General features: G+C 56.5%; 2 protein-coding genes across 4 annotated transcripts in view; one reads left to right on the top strand and one right to left on the bottom strand.

Moving 5' to 3' along the window:
* The window catches only part of STIM1 (stromal interaction molecule 1), a 177,189-nt gene extending 164,084 nt beyond the window's left edge, over positions 1-13,105 (top strand). For all 3 annotated transcript variants that reach the window (XM_038398851.2, XM_043503978.1, XM_043503979.1), the window contains 2 exons: positions 3,952-4,018; positions 10,175-13,105. In XM_038398851.2, the coding sequence (XP_038254779.1) occupies positions 3,952-4,018; positions 10,175-10,724 (617 nt within the window). In that variant the 3' untranslated portion in view covers positions 10,725-13,105. The remainder of the gene's footprint in view (positions 1-3,951; positions 4,019-10,174) is intronic.
* Positions 13,106-14,578: 1,473 nt separating this feature from the next.
* LOC119849981 (sodium-dependent proline transporter-like) overlaps positions 14,579-16,818 on the bottom strand; it is a 41,030-nt gene continuing 38,790 nt past the window's right edge. The window contains 2 exon segments of the mRNA XM_038387512.2: positions 14,579-15,934; positions 16,424-16,597. Of these exon segments, the coding sequence (XP_038243440.2) occupies positions 15,797-15,934; positions 16,424-16,597 (312 nt within the window). The 3' untranslated portion in view covers positions 14,579-15,796.

The raw sequence follows: 16,818 nt of genomic DNA, 5'->3' as shown, positions 1-16,818 counted from the left end.
CAGTGGAACTCCATTGACTCTGGCTATACAGCAGTGGAATTATGGTGGGGTAAACCTGGAGTACCAACGCAATAAGTCAGGTCCAGAAAAAGTAATCAAGGCCTTCGGTGGACAATCTGTTCATATTTATAAGTCAAAGTATCCTCATGTAAAATGAGGACACACTAAGGTTGTGAGTTACCCTGTGTGGCCTGGGGTTTGTCTACAGGGGAGTAAACATGCATGGCTGGCCCGGAGTAGCTGACTCGGGCTCACAGGGCTCGGGTGCTGGGACTGAAAAATGGCTGTGTAGACATTCAGGCTCAGGCTGGAGCCCAGGCTCTAGTACCCTCCACCCTCGCAGGGCCCCAGCTGGAGCCTGAGTGTCTACCCAGCAGTCCTACAGCCCGAGTCAGCTGACCCAGGTCAGCTGCAGTCGTGCCGTAGAGCTTTTACTGCCATGTAGACATACCCACAGAGACAGAGACAGGGACAGGATTGAAACCAGGAGCCTTGATTCCCAGTCCCGTGCTCACTACAAGAACTTGGTAAACAAAACCCAGGGGCATGACAGGTGTGTAAGGGACAACGTTGGGGGATGAAAAGCATTAATAGATTCTAAGAAGAGACCATTGTGATCATCTAGTCTGACCTCCTGCCTAGCACAGGCCAGGGAACTGCCCCGGCATGGAGGAGGGGAAAGGCCCAGTGAGGAAAGAAGAGTCCTCAGTTCCTCAGGAGATCTGGAATCCCACAAACGTATCCTCCTCCTCCAGCTCTGTGAGAGAAAAGCCTCTCCTCCAAAGGCCGAGTAAGACCCCACCTGGGCCGCTTAACTGTGCCAGCATTGGTTCACGTCAGCAGAGCTCCCATTTGAAGAAGAGGAAGGTGTATAGCCCGAATGGCCCCCAGATCTGGCCCCTGGCTGCTCCAACTCTCTCGTCCTCCAGCCACCTTCCTGACGAGTGTTTCAGGAGATGGAGATTTAGCTTCACTCTTAGTTTGATTTATTAGGTTTATTTCAGTTCAGGATCCAGCAGGAAAGAAATTCTATAAATGTTTAGGCTGCACAGTCAAAAGAGGGCCTCTGAAAGGATCATTGGTTGCAGAGAGTAGCAGTGTGGGAATGGAGACCCTCATCAGTGGGAATCTCCTGGAGGAAACCGTGTGGCTAACCCTGAGAGTGTTAAGACAGCAGTTTGTTTAGATTATTTTTGTTGCATTTCTTACTGTACAGTGATATTCCTCTTATACTGAAATATACCCAGGCAGGGATCACTCCGGAATCTGTATGTATTTGAACCACAGGATGGTTCTCTTAGCTGTGGAGTGAGTTTGACAGCAGCGTTTTGCTGGCTCTTCAGTTCCCAAAAGAGCTCTCCCTGTACTTCACTTCTGAGCTTTGCTGTCCATTCAGCTTTTTAACCATTTTGACATCACTGTCTTATGTGTGTGCACCTTTAGACGCCAGAAAGTTTTGACACCCCCCCCCCGCCTCAAAGGAAACATACAGGACAGCCCAAAATGCAGCCCAGTGAAAAGTGTAGCCACAGTCACCCTTGACTGCTCTGTGGAGATGCAGCCTATGGAATGCTGTGTCCCAGCATGCAATGCTCTCTCTTGATCTCAGTGGCCATTGCAGATACCAGGAGTCGCTGCAGGATATAGCCTTACTGAATATGGGGGCAAGTCTGTCATCTGCTCCAATTCGGGCAAATGAGGGGTGTCCCTCAGTTGGGTAAAGTTCAGGCACCCTGGATAGAAGTTTTGGTGGCTGAAGAACTTTGGGTCTTAAAATGGAAGAGCACAGAGATATACTAGTGCCATCAGCCATCATTGTTTTATGCTGTAAAGCTGGGCAAAATTACTGTCTGCCAAGCACAGCTCTACCAGGATTGCATTTAGCAAGCAACAGTTGAGAACTTCCCATGTCACATCTTAGCATCTCTTCATTGGAGCACCAAGTTGGGTTGGGTAGGGTCAAGGAGTCTGGAAATCAAGAAGGAAGGGAGGGTGGCCTAATATTAATGATCCTTTATTTCACTATCATGAACTTTTTATTTCAAGGATTCTGGTACTCAGCAATAAAAAAAAAAAGCTGTACGGAAGTTCAGGCAAGAAATGAATTGCAGCTTATAATTACCTCATTAGAAATGCATTGCATCTTATAATTACCACATTAGAAACTCATTATAGCCCATAATTACACACACCAGCTAAAGCAAGCTGTGAATCCACAGCTGTGAATGGTCAGACTTTGAAGGTAGTGATTTCCACTCAGTGCTGGTTCTTGGGCGTAATTTTATAAATGATCAGTGTGCACTGGATAAGGATTTATCTTACAAGTGCTCTCCACTGTCAGAGGGTGAGATTTACCCTTTGCAGTGGGACTGGCACAATGCCTAGGCACTGCTTATGTCCCAAGTTAGACTTTAGTGCCTAGGCCATGTGCTGGCCTCCTGTCCAAGGGTGAATTTCACCCCAAGTCGGTTCTACTCTGAGAGATGACTCTCTAATGTCCTCCTGGTGGTCCATGTTTATCAGTGCTCAGTGACTTGAAGAGCAGATATAAGTAGAGATGTTTTTTCTGTTTTTCGGCCTGGGGAGCACCACTACTGTTCTGTTCTATAAAGGTTTTAGACTGTGCTTATCACTGTAGCATCTGAACAGCTACTCCTAGATTCTGCAGGCCACGCTTTGCCCTGAGTGACACCCGTGCTGCCCGACTGCTTTCAGATTATACTCTGATTTGTCCGCATGTAATTTGGCCTCAGAACCTTATTCCCAAAAGAAACTTACGATGAGACTTGATCGCGGTCTACAAGTACGTACACTAGAGGTCTTTTTAATCTAGCAGACACAGGTATAATGAGATCCAATGGTCAGAAGCTGAAGCTAGAAAAATCCAGACTAGAAATAAGGTGCAACTTTTGAGGGTAATTATCAACATTGGAACAACTCACCTAGGGGCTTAGTAGATTCTACATCACTTGAAATTGATGTATTGAGATTTGAGGTCTTTCTAAAGGGTATGCTGAAATGAAAGTTATGGGCTTGACGTAGGGAAGAGTGGGTGAGGTTCTCTGGCTAGTGCTATGTAGGACGTCAGATTATATAATCGCAATGGTCTCTTCTGGCATTAAAAGCTGTGACAATGCATGAGAAGGAAAGAAGCCAGCGTGGCTTTCAGAGCTTAAGATGAATTTGCTAATGGAAAAAAAACCTTGCAAACTAAGCACTCTGATGTGGAAAGGGAACTGGCTGATGTCATTTTTTCAGAGCAGATCTGCACTTGGTGGGTGTATATAATAGTGAAAAACGGTAGCTATCCCTACTAACGTTGATTAAACCAGCAGATGCATCTCAAAAAGTACTCCCTTTTCTTGCACTGGGCATCTCAGCCATCCAACCCTGCAGACAAAGGCACACAGTGAAAGCTGAGAGATTCCTGCACCTTAATGGAAGCTTTCTTGTGTTTCAATTGAAGTGCAACTGTACTTAATCAAAGGGCAAATCACGCTCTCAGTAGCAAAGGGGTAAATCTGGAGCATTTCCTTGGAATCCGTGCAAATACACTGGGGTAGAACTGGTATCAGTAAAATCAAAATCAGACCCCTTGCTTCAGTCTCATGCTAGTAATATAAACCTCTGATAGTGCACACTCCTCTCTGGTCATCTGTGTCAAGCATGGGGATAATATAAGGAATGTAAAATCCTGTTTCTCTTGGGCTGGTCATTGATTGAAGCAGAAGCAAAAATGTAACGCCTCTTCTGTATCAAACAGCACAGCTCACAGCACCCCAGAAGGGATGGCTGAAAGGGCCAAAGTGGTGCTCCATTGGTACAGAGTTTGATTATCTGTGACCTGTAATGCTGACATGGGATGGTGGCTTTATGCCAGTGCAGTCAGGCTGGTTTAGTGCACAGGCTCTTCTCCAGCTGCATTCAGTATTCTCTTTTCTGTCGTTACAGCTCCCCCCTTGCCCAGCGGTGTCCGCCAGCGCGTCGTGGACCCGCAGCACTCCCTCGGATCTCAGAGGTTGGTAGAGAGTTACGTGCATGGCCAGAACGAGCCAGGCCAGCCTGCCCATTACCTGTCAGGCAGAGTTGCTCTCCGTCGAATGCACAGCCTCACTTCTGGACAATCTTTTAGTTCCAACGCTCATGGAACCAGTCTAGCATCTGCCACCACCGTCTCTTCCACCTCTTGCTCCTCCACCGCCATTACCACTGCATCTTCTCCTGCTTGCCATGCCCACCCTATCTATTACCATCACACCTCCTCCTCTTATATCCTCCAGATGGACTCCACCCCTGACCTGCCCCCTCCTGATGTCACCTCGGGGATTCGCTGTCGCACTGAGAGCTTTGGGTATACTGCTCCTTCTTTTCTAGCTCCCTCTAGCCTGCCGTGCCTCGGAACTGATGTTTGCTGTGGTGTTCTTCCTCTTGGAGTCCTTTTACCCTTTCCCTTCGGGCTATAATCGTCCCTTGGTTTCTGCAGTTTTTGCTTCCTTAGCCTCTCTCCCATGTAAGTGCAGTCGTTTTAGGATTACTGCCATTGCAGAACTTGGTCCAGTGCCTCATCTGTCATCTCAGTGGTGATTAACCAATGAAGTGCTGTGGTTTTGGCTGAAAATTGCCTGTGTCTCTGAATAAATCAGTCTTTTATTTGGGTGATGTGCCTGCGGGAACAAAGGTAACACGACTAATCAAACAAACACTGACCTTATTTGAAACCTTGTCTCATCTTTGGCTCTTCCCAAGCAAATTGCAAATGAGTGTAAGTGGTTAGCTCCTGGCGAGTGCTGCTGGAGCTGAAGTGCCCCATTGTGTTCAGGGGGTGACGTGGACCAGCAATATCCAAGGAAGATGAGCTCAGATTGACACTCTCCTTTGTAAAAAGAAAAGGAGGACTTGTGGCACCTTAGAGACTAACAAATTTATTTGAGCATAAGCTTTCGTGAGCTACAGCTCACTTCATCGGATGCATTTGGTGGAATACTGTATTTTCCACCAAATGCATCCGATGAAGTGAGCTGTAGCTCACGAAAGCTTATGCTCAAATAAATTTTAGTCTCTAAGGTGCCACAAGTCCTCCTTTTCTTTTTGCGAATACAGACTGACACGGCTGCTACTCTGAAACTCTCCTTTGTGTCTCAGCCCCAGTTGTATGGCAATGGATGGCCGAGTGATGAGCGTTTCAGCTCTAGGTTACCAGCTGTAGTCTGGTCCATGTCCATAATGACTAGAAGGCAGTGATGGCTGTTTGGTGGCCTGTGGGAAATAAAAAACAAACAGGAAAAGCCTCTCAGCTTATTAAATGGACATGTCTTGAGAGCACCTTTTGGATTGAAGATAGCAGGCAGAGAATCTACCACGGTTAGAATAACTTCCAGCAGGCCCTAGTTCAGGACAGAAGCTGAGCTCTTGCTGTTAAACACAGTTATGGAAGGAGTATGGTTGAGTGCTTAGGGCCTGGGACTAGGGTTCTGGGTTCAGGCGTCCTGGGTTCTCTTCCAACTTCTGACTCTCTGGGTGGCGTCACTTCTCTGGACTCAGTTTTCTCATCTGTAAAACTGGGAATTCTCTCCTAGCTCAGTGGCAGTGTTAAATAATGAGTGAGTGGCAAATGGTTGGAGATTGGAGGAGATGCTAGAGAAGTGCAGAGCACAGCAGACTGCATTAGTAGTGGTCTCCCTAGTTGTACATACTCCCCAGGATATAATCAACTTGTCCAGAACCTTCCACAGTCTGGGCTTTAGCTGGCTGACTCTCACGCTCCACCTTTGTGTCTCAAAGCAGATCTCTCCAAGACGAGTGCTGTTAATTCAGTATGTTCCTGATGGCCAAGAGCGACCTCTGAGCCATGGGCCACAAATCACAGCACTTGTAAAGCACAAGCTAATTGTGCATTTTAGACATGTGCATTCTGGAGCAACAAGCTGTATGAAAATTTATGTGGGAAAGTGGCCCTGCCCATGTTCTATACTGGGTTATTGAACAGCACCATCTTGGCTCATTTATTGTTTGTGGAAGGGGAGCAAAGAACCGTTTGAATATAATTTAGGTGAATTGCTTGCCAAATTTCAGTCCAGTTGGGCCTGTCCTGTTTGACAGGTAAAGGTCTGGAAACACCTTCCATGGCAAGGTACAGCCCTGAGTAAGTTCTTACAGCTGAGTGTCCAGTCCTTGGAAACAGGGTTACACTAGGAGTCTTGACGTCAGCTTGAAGGGCAGTTTGTCACGAGAAGTGGCATCTTTTTCCCCGAAGCTGTTTGCCCTTCTGGGCACATGTGTGTGTTTGCTGGCCCTACAAAAAGCCCAGGCCTGGAGACCCGTAAGTCAGAGGCAGAAGGGTGCTTGGCTTGATCCTCAGCTTCTAGGCCGAGATCACAGTGGTCGCTTCTGACCCTGACTCTGTGTCGTTTTCAGTGAAAGAGCGAGATTTCGGATTTGTTTCTGTGCCCCTGGAGGAAACCTGCTGGCAAAAGGGCACTTCCTTAGCAACAGCCATCCCTGCCCCATTGAGACTGTCTTCTGGAAGGCTAGCTGCCAGTACGCTGTCCAAAGCAAGGGTCTGAGTCGGGAGTAGAGCCGGGCAATTAGGCCCCCAGGCTTCATTTTCCTCTTGTTTCATTTGCATATGTGTCAAACTGCACCTTTTTATTGCACTTCCATAGTCCTTTTGTCTGAGGAGCTCGGAGCCCTTTCTAGACATCAGTCGAGCCGCACAACATCCCCAAGAGAGATGAGCCTGACATGGGGAAACTGAGGCACAGCGATCCCCTCTGAGAGTCAGTGCTGGAGTCGGGAACAGAATCCAGGAGTCCCCATGACAGAGGCGGGTACTGCCCCAAACTCTGTGATATAATGTATGGCTCCTTTTAGCCCCAGCAACACCCAGGAGATGGCTGCTGGCGAGCCTTTGCCAGGGAAGTGTCTCTGCCAACCTCTTCCTTTCCCCTAAGGAAAGAGAGTGAGTAGCTCTGGGCACTGCATCGTGCTTAGCCATCTGCTTCCTCCATGTCCCGCGAATACTGACAGCCCCTTCTCTAAAGGCCGGGCCGCTGGAGTGGCTGTCACAAACTCCTCACTCTTCGCTTCTCTTTTGCAATTGGCTTCAGAGGACCTGGTGCAAACAAGGTCAGCGCTGTTCTGATTCTGGAGGCTGGTGTGTGTCTTTGAATGCTAACATTCAGGGATGGGGGTGGCGGATGCTCAGTGCACAGAGGTTTCTGCTTTCCAGCGCCTGCTCCTAAACCGTGCCAGTGGTTCTCGTGTGGTGGGGAGGGGGCGGGAGATGGAGTCTTCCACCTGCGTGCCCTTCGTCTATAAGGTGGGAGCAGGGGCTGGTGCCAGAGCCATTAGATGGGGTGGAGGAGTGGGAATTAATGATGGGGCTCCCCGCTTCCCAGTGACTTGGGGCCTCTTCCCAGCCCCAGACTGCTTGATGCTGAGGGCAGCTGTGTAACCAAACAGTAGGTCAGGCCCAGCTCTGCTGTAAGCAAAGCGGTGTGACACTGACGTCATGAGCTGCCTGGATGGAGCTGGGCCTCAGCTGGAAAAGGCAGGGAATGGAAGAAAGGAAAACAAGGGCCGTATGTGCTGGGTGGAGAGCCAGGCCCTGCTATGGCACGGTCAGGCTGAACGGCCATGAATCCATCCGGAGGAAGCTCGAGAGTACCTCATCCTCGGTCCTGTGTGATATGGACAGCGGAAGCCCGTTTAGAGAAAAGCAATCAAGGGGCAGCCGAGACCTGGGCAGGCAAGGAGCCCCCACGTGTTCTGCCATTTCCCTTCCATTCTTCCACATTCTGCTGTCTCCAGGAGTTTGCTTCTGTCTATTTCATGCCCATCCCATTCCTGTGCCCCTCCCTCTCTCATCCACCCCCAGCACTTGGCAGACCTGGACTAGTGAGTTAGGACAAGTATGTGAGTGTAGAAAAGAACGTGCAGCAATCTGTAAATCATACGTTCGTGCCCTTGGCCTCACACTGTCAGTCACATGGCTTTGGTGCCTGTGAACACGCTTGGCTACATTTAAAAGAAACATCAAACACTGTAATGATGCGGCCAAGACTCGCAAAAACTGAGGCCCAAATTTAAACTCCCGAGTCCTTATTTTGGCACCCAAATCGGTGACCTGGTTTTCCATAAGGCTGAGCACCTGACCGCTCCCACAGGAGTCAGTGGCTGGGGGTTTCTGACTCACAAGTCCCATGAAAACCAGTTGAATCTGTGCTCCAAGTCACAGGGGTAAATCTCAACCACTGACTCCAAGAAGAGCCGCTAGGCGTCCCGGCTTTCGGAAACCCAGACCATCGATTTGGTTCCAAAAGGAGGGCGCAGCAGTTTAAGTGGAAGCACCGGTGTTCGAAAGTCTTGGCCAGTGTTGGCTTCAAGTGGCCGGTTTAGGAGCGACAGCGGGGCAGGATAGTAGTGCTTGACCTCTCTTCTTCCCCTGCACTCTTCCTGCTTCCTTCTTCCTCTTCCCTCTTGTCTCTGGATCCTGCTCCCCTTCCTCCCGACCTCTAACCACTACAGAGGGACATATGATTGTAGTCCCTGGCTCTGAAGGCGTGAGGGGTGGGTCAAGATCGGTGGGGCCCATACCAAAGGCTGCTGTCACCTGCAGATCTCACCCTGTGGGAGGAACCTGTGGAGGGCTAGGAAGTTCCAGGTGAAGCCCTAGCAGTTTCATCGAACAAGAGCATGTGCCACTTGACCTCTCTCATTACGCAGGGTCCCCTGAGTCCGGCAGAGCGGGTTTTCTAGAGCCAGCAGGGGTTGCTGTGGACCCATTGCACCCTGACAGCAGGTCAGAGCTGAGGGTGCAAAGGGAAACCCATGGCTCTGCAGCCCCCCTGCCTTCTTTCCCCACTCTCCGATCTGCAAAGACCAAAGAGACCCTGAGGACTGGCTCACCACTGGTCAGTCCCTTCCCCACACAAGAATGGGCAAGGGGCTGGTGGCACAAACCACTGTGCAGTCTGGCTGGCAGGGTTGGTTGTGCGTCAGGAGCATTCATTCAGGCATGGCTTTGCGTGGGAAAGCCTCACCTCTAATTGTGATGCTTGCAATGAGCGGTTTGCACTGGCTGCCTCGGCAGTGGGATTGGGGACAGCCAGGCGAATGCTGTGTGTCTTCGATCAGTCTGCAGACTTAAAGCTGAGAGGGGCTGTGTGCGCACATGCAGGCTGAGATAATGCAGTGGAACCCTGCTCTGTTCAGATGAGACCTGATGCCATAGCCGCATGTATCGGGCATCAGGACCATGCAATGACCCCTGGGGCCCAGCCGAGAGGCAGAGCACTCATGTCGCGGGGAGATCCACTCTTCCTGCTCGTTTCTCTCAGTTCACGGCAGTGCCATGGGAGAGATGTGGGGTTTGGAGGGTAAAGTCACAGGAAAGGTTTACACTAAAGTACTGTTACCAGAGAGGGGGGGAGCTCCGTGCCCAGGCCCCCGATGGCAGGACCTCAGCCCAGACAGAGCTTACCCGGCTGGAGGAGACGCCTGACGCTGCCGTGTTAGTACAGCTATCGCTGGGGGTTGTTACGCCCCTGTGAAGAGCTAGATGGTGTGAAGCTGAACTCTTACAGCTGTCTTTGAGCCCAGGAAGTGCAGGGCTGAGAGCTTTGCTGCCACCCAATGGACCAGGTCCTGTGAGCGGGCGCCAGGTTCCTCTGGGCTGCCCCCATTGCCCCTGCATGCTGTTGTCTGACAGCAGAGATTCTCCCTGGCCCCTAGGCCTCATCCACCCCGGGACTTTGCCCTGATTCCAGGCACAAGGGCACACCCCGAGCACAGACAGCGGAAGCCAAGGGGCCCTGCCCTGCTTCCCACTAGCTGCAAACAGCAGCTCTGCCTGGGGGGTTGCTCTGCCCCATGTGACAAGTAGCTTGCATGGGCGGGGCAAGTTCTCGCTCAGTTGGGCCTGCCAGCAGCAACCCCTGCAGGGGAAGCACAGCGGGAGAGCAGGACGGGGCCTGGCAGGAGCAGAGCAGCAGAACTGGTTTGCTCCTGGAGGCTTGTTGCAAGTTTCTCCCTACAGAATAACACATGGGAGAGTTCCACTGTGTTAGCCAGGCCGCACCATTGTGCATGTGTGTGCGTGCGTGTGTGTGCGTGCGCTAGGCTCCTCCGGGCACAGGACTCTGTCGTGACCTTCTCCTTCTCCTCCTGCCCACAGAGACCTAACCCGCTCCGACTCCGATTCCTCCTTCCTGTACATGAGCGATCATCAGCGCATCCCAGGCTCTGCTCCCAAGCTCCTGGCTGCCAGGCCCCCCCCACTGACCAGGTCCACCGAGGAGGCTGCTTCAGGCCACCCTGCCGGCTGCGCCCCGACCTCCAACGGAGGCAGCAAGCACGGCGAGGCCTCCTCACTGGGGGCTTTGCAGGAGCGGCTGGCCGAGAGCCCGGTGGTGGTGAAGAAGATGATGATGCTGAACCATGGTATGGAGAAGTCCGCCAGCCTCGGGGAGATCAGCCACCCGACGGCAGGCAGGCAGAGCCACTCTGATTCCTCCCGCTCACACAGCCCCAGCTCCACCGAGCCCGACACGCCCTCCCCCATCTCTGACTCCAGGCCCGGCAACGCTAAGAACACCCGCATCCCGCAGCTGGCCGCCAAGAAGAACGCCGGGGAAGAGGACAGCGGCTCCACGGGCGAGGAGACTGACTCCAGCCAGGGCAAGAAAAAGTTCCCCCTAAAGATCTTCAAAAAGCCCAAGAAGTAGGAGGAGGAGGAAAGCCAGCCACGAACCCAATCCATTGGGCAGGGAGGGGCGGGGCACAGAGCCATGGGCAAAGGCACCCTTCCCCCCCCTTCCAGGAGCCACATGGGTGGGGTGCTTGCGACTGCCCACCCCCTCCTCCCAATCAAGTTGTGTAAAATCTGCAGGGGGAGCAGCTATTTAAATGTATTTATTGCCCGACTTGTAAACCAGCCGCCCCTTCTCCCTCTCTCCAATTCAGTAGCCCCCTGCTTTGCTGTGCATGGCTTCTCACGACTTCCGAGCGCTCCTGCCTCCGCTCGGCCACACGGCAGTTAGGGTTTGTTTAATGTGCTTTGATTTTTTTCCCACTTTCGGCTTCTTCGGGACTCCTGCACGTGTGGCTCCTGCTCAGCTTGAGAACCCGACCAGGGGCGGGTTCCCTCTGTGCCAGACCCGCCGCATGCATCTGTGCCCCCCCAGGGCTTTGGCCTCCCTCTTGCCTGGGCCAGGGCAGCGGCTCGGGGAGGTCAGGGCCTAGTCTTGGCTACTCAGGGTTGAATCGGCTGCGATCTGAGGGTCAGCTGCCTCGCCCGGGACTTTGCCGCTCTCCCTGGGGGGCTGCTCTGCCTGCACAGCGTAGGGCACCTTGGGGCAGATGCCGCGGGGCTGGGGTGACTGGGGAGAGAGGAGGGGCTTGCGCGTTTTTGGCGGGGAAAGCAGAAGGCGCATGCCAGCTAGCGAGTTCAGGGCTTTGGGTGGAGAGAGAGCAAGGGCCTGGCCCGTGTCTCTGCATTCAGGAACCGTGGCCAAGTCTATTCGGGGCAGTGTTTGTTTCTTTAGCTGGCTCAGGGGTGGCTGCAGCCTGCCGGGTTTGTTTCTGAAGCGGGGCCTGCTCAGTGACGATCTCCCAGCAGGCCCTGCCCTGTCTCAGCCTCCGCAGCAGGAGCTGGAGCTTCGGAGCTTCGGCCAGGGCCAGGCACTGGTGGCAAAGGAAATGGGGTGTGGGGGAGGCAGATGCTGTGAAGCCCAGAGCAGCTCCTACCAGCCAAAGGGCCGCAAGCCATTTGGGTACAGCCGGGCGACCGCCTTGTGCTCCACTGAGCTGCCTGGGTGAGTCGGGCCAGGATTCGGTCCAAAGGCTGGGCTTCTGAACAGGGCCGAGAGCACAGGCCCTTCCCCTGGGCTTGGACCCAGCGCGTTGGAGAACGAGAATTCCCCTCGGGAAGGCAGGCGGGTTCCGGGTATTTGGTGGAGTCGGCTTTGCTGCATGCTGGGCTGTGTCTGGTTCCCAGGGAGGAACGATCGGCCTTGGCCACGCTCTGCTCTGCCCCAGGAGGTTCCCCTTTGCAGCACGGCTCCCAGTTCAGACTAGAACCGGGCCGGAGGGGCCCCCACCTAGAGCAGCGTCAGTGACCCATTGACCCACTGCATTGCTACCTTCACGCAGACGGCTGGAGCCTGTCTGCAACCTGCACTTGAAGGAGAGCACCCAGCTCTCCCCGCCTGGCCTGGGCATTGCCCCCTCGCCCCCCCATCCATCCCAGTTGGGGAGCACCCAGGCTTTGGGCAACCACCCAGGAGCCTTGTGGCGGAGGGCCTGGCGTTCTGCCTGCTGTATGGTGGAGGAATCCTGGGGGGGCAGCAGGGCTGGCTGCAAGGATCCCTGAGGAGGAAGAGGGGCTGGCTGGGGCCTTTGCTTGCAGCTGGTGTAATACGCTGGCTGTCACGTCTCCAGGACGCGCTGACGAGGTGTTTCCGAGCGGGTAGTTAGACGATTACAGTGTTGCTTTGAGATAAGTGAAAAATCCCCTATGGTGATTAAGTGCCTGCGATTCCTCACTCGCCTGCCCTCCTGGCTGCTGCTGGCCACCTGTCTGAGCTGGGAGACCCAGCGGCAGGAGCCAACCCCTAGCCCTGCTGGGCGGGCGGCGGCTGCCAGCTCGTGCCAGGTAGCACTGGGTCACATGCCCTCCCCTGCCCCCTTGGGCTGGTCCCGCTCCATGCAGCTTCGATGGCACTGGAGCAGATTCAGACCAGCTCAGCTGTCTTGGGAAAGGGCTCCTGCCCCCCCCCACTGACAGCAGCCTCAGGGCCTGGCCTTGCAGCAGCGCCCATGTCCCTCCCGCCTGCGGTTCCAGAGCAGGGCAGGAAGGGCCGAGGGGAGCATAGCCCAGGCCTCAGCGTCCTTACAGTCCTACCCCAGCAGGCCCGGTGCGTCCTCCCTCTCTGGGCACTGCCTGTGGGCGGGGCGCCCCAGCTGGGCCTGGCGCCCTGCGGCAATGCTTGCCGGAGAAGGTGGGGGCATTTCTAAAGCAGCGATTGTGACGCATCTGCCAAGTCTGATTTGTTTTGTCATTTCATAAAACTCTTTTCAATCCAATAAAGCATGTAGGAGATTTTGAGCAAGGGGCTGCTGGTCTCTCCTTGGCTGGCTGCCGCGAGGAACGGGCACCGGGAGGCCAAACCCCAGGCCGAACAGCAGAGGGTCAGGGTCTGCCAGGCTCACACGCGCCTCACCGTTCCCTGGAGACGGGCTGCGCTCCTGGGCACTAGCTGGTTTGCAGCCTGGTCCGAGTCCTGCAGCCCTTCACCTCAATCCACACCCCGTACCAAAGGGGGAGGTTTGGAGACAAGCCAGCCGGGGCCCTGACATGAGCTGGCGCCGTTACCCCGGGACTGAAATGCAGCTGGTGGAGCAGCTATGATGGGCAGAGGGGTCCCAGGGTGCCATGTAGCAGCCAGGGGCCTGGGGGGTGGTCTCTAGCACACCATGACACTGGGGGGGGGAGTGTCTTGCAGCGATCAAACACACAGGGCCAGGGCTCTGCCTGCCCCCCCCAAACGCGCACACAGGGTCACTCACTGGGGTGTGACTCCGTTAATGAGCCAGCCAACCCTGAACACGCTGCCAACTTTCCCGCCGCGCCCAGGTTCTGCAGGGGCACTGGCCCCACCCCCCTTACGCCGGCGTTCCCGGGCAGCCTGCGCCATGACTCCAGCAAGGGGCCCTGCAGCTGCTGGTGCCCCCCCACGAATTCTCTCTACCCCTGCCCCAGAAGATCCTCGCCCTCTCCTCTGGGAGCCTGGGCCCTGCACTGAGGAGGGCCAGGCTGGGCACAGGCTGGGGCCAGCCCTGGGGCAGGAGCAGGCGCCTGGCTGCAGGGATAAGATCAGTGTCAAGCTGGAACTGGCGGGGGGGGGGGCGGGGGAGGATCAGCCCCGCAGCAGCCAGAGCCCAGCGGGCAGGAACGGAAGCATCCGTCCCCCCTGCTGGCCTGGGGCATGAAAAGCCCCGAGCCGCCTGCCAGCATCAGAGCCTGGGGGGGGAACAAAACTCACCCAAAGCCGCCCGTGCGCCCATGGCTGGAACGTCCTGTCCAACGCGCCAGCGCCGCCCTGGTAACACGGTGCTGGGCCCGGCTGCCTTTTCTGCCAGTGTTTCCAGGCAGCTCTAAATCCTCCCGCAGGGCACCGAGGAGCCTGGCAGCCAGCCCTGCTCCACCCCCGCCCCGCACCCCAGGGCTGCCGTGGGGCAGCTGGCACAGGCCACAGCTGTTCCGGGCCAGCCATGTGCCCCTGTGGCTTGGCTGGGGATACAGCAGCTGCAGGGGGGCGTCACTCACCCAGCCCTGCCCTCCAGGGGTCAGCACTCAGCCACGGGGACACTTTAAACCCAAAGCGCCCAGTTTGGTGAAGTGCCGGCGCTGGCCGCTGACCAGCAAGGAGAGCTCAGGCCCCTCCTGCTGGGGCAAGTGGGGTCGGGGTCAATTCATGGTGCCCTGCAGACCGAGGGCTGCTGGACCGTCATCCCACAGCCTGGAGCAGCCCCACACGGGCCCGGGCAGCACTGAGAAGAGACTTACCACGCTTTGGCGGGGAAACACCGGGTCTTTATTTCGGCAGCAGGGAAATCCCATTGGCCTGAAAGCTGGGGCCCCCCCAAACCCAGCCCCTAGGGAGGGCCGGCAGGTGGAGAGACTCCCTTCCACAAATCAGTGCTTCTCTCCCAGCCCTGCCCACAGCAGCTGCCAGCCCCCCCCAACTTGGGTGGTTCCCACAGAGCAGGTGAGGGCATGGTGCTGCCCAGCTGTGCACCATGAACCTCGTGCTGCCCCCATACCCCTGGCCACAAGTCCTCGCCCCGGGGCAGGCTTGGGCTGTGACCCTGCCAGCCACTGCCAGCTAGGGGGCCGGGGTGCCCAGGCTGAGACCATGGCAGGAGCTGATTAGAGCCATGGACGAGTTGGCCAAGCGAGCAGCTGGCCAGCTGCCACCCAGAGCGGACTCAGGGGTAGGAAGCCCAGCGCTGACTCCTGGCAGCCGCCCTCAGGCATGTTCCCTGCAGCCATACGGACTCTGTGCCCACCCATAGCCTGGCCCGAGGCGCCAGGGGCAGAACCCCACACGTGGAACTGCTGGCAGGAGGCAAGGCCCAAGCCAGAGGAGGGGAACCTGGGGACTAGATCTCATGGGATTGGCAGCAGCAGAATTAGGGGAGTCCCACACCCCAGCTCTCCGCCCCAGGCCCAGTCCTTGGGGGCCTGGCCAGCCCCCTGCACAGATGATAATGCTCGGGGGGAGGGGTCATCCAGGATAGCTGCACCCCAGCCTCGCTACAGCGCTGGGGAATCACTTCCAGCGGTGGGGTGCAGCTGGGCAAGGAGCGTGCACCTCTCTGTCCCTGTCCCAGGGCACCCACCTGTCTGTGTGTGCCCGGGGGGGCTGGCACCCACCCGGCCACATGCCCATCCATGCCGGGGGGCATGTGCAATGGATGCTCTTGAGTACAATCCTTTTCCTGCAGAGTTTTAAGAAGGTCTCAGAGGCCGGGCCCCTCTTGCAAAGCGCCCGGGGGCTGGCTGGCCTCTCCTGAGCAGAGGCCTGAGGGCCCCGGCGCGGCTGGGGAGCAGCAGGTTCCAGCCCCGCGTCGTCTCCTGCAGGCGCGGTGCCAGCTGCAGCCTCCAGCGTGTCCCGTGAGCGCCGGCCCGAGGCTGCCCCGGCGGAGCCAAGAGCAGCTGCCCAGCCCGGAGAGGGCAGCCACCGGCAGCCACCTGCTCGCGGCTGAGCCAGGCCTGGAGCCCCAGTTCTGCTGCTCAGGCCTCGCTGCTCCCCTGGGGCGGGCTGGCGAAGTCGCTGTCCACCAGGTTGATGGTGAAGGGGACGTCGATGACCTCGGCGTGGGTGGTCGCCGTGCGCCAGGAGTTCAGGGGGTGGATGGCTTTCCGGAACCGCTGCAAGGAGGTGGGGTGGGGGTGAGCCAGGCGCCAAGACCAGCTTTGTGGGGGGTGGGAGGCCAAGAGCGCGGGTGGTGACCCAGGCCCAGCCTGCGGTGGGGGGCAGGGCCCAAGGACTCGCGGGCAGGGGGCTGAGGCACACAACTGCTGGAGTACGACTGCAGCATTTGCCCGACGGCCGCAGGGCCAGGCCACGGGGCTGCGGTCGGGAGCCTGAGCCCTGCCCAGAAAGGAGAAACCGGGGCCCAGCAGGGCTCCAGACCCGGGGCCCCAGGTGGTGAGAGGGGCAAGTGTCCAGATCCCAGCCTCAGCCCTGACCCCAGCATGCCCCACGCTGCAAGGTGACCCCCCCACAACTGGGAGCTCCCAGTTCCTTCCAGCCACACCCTCCCCACCCCTTGGGTCCCTCCTCCCAGCCACTGGGTGCTGGGGAGGTGGCAGAAAGGGCGGCTCGGCGTGCCCCAGACCGCCCGGCCCCGCACTCACGTCCGTCAGCGTCCCCGACTCCCTGCAGACGGCCACGAGCGCCCAGAGCGGGATCTGGATGCAGGTCACGGTGCCCATGCACACGCCCAGGGCCTTGCCCCAGCGGGGGTAGGTGTAGGCGCCGTAGTGCAGGGACGTGTTGTACATCTCCAGGAAGATGTAGAAGAGGATGAACTGGAAGGGCAGATCCAAGCAGCGCCGTCAGACACCCGCAGCCCTTCCCCCGCCAGCCGGACCCACCTCTTGCAGCAAGGGGCCTGCCCGCCCCCACCCCAGGAGGTGCCTATGGGGATGGGGGTCACAAGGGCTGCCAGAGCTTGGTCTAGTCTACGTAGGTTTCATAGCGTGAGTCCCCACGATGCAGCTGCTGGGACTCTCCCCGCCCAAAGGGTGGT

The sequence above is a fragment of the Dermochelys coriacea genome, chromosome 1, assembly GCF_009764565.3.
Source record: "Dermochelys coriacea isolate rDerCor1 chromosome 1, rDerCor1.pri.v4, whole genome shotgun sequence".
Taxonomy (NCBI): Eukaryota; Metazoa; Chordata; order Testudines; family Dermochelyidae; genus Dermochelys; species Dermochelys coriacea.
This window is presented reverse-complemented; position numbering and strand designations above follow the sequence as displayed.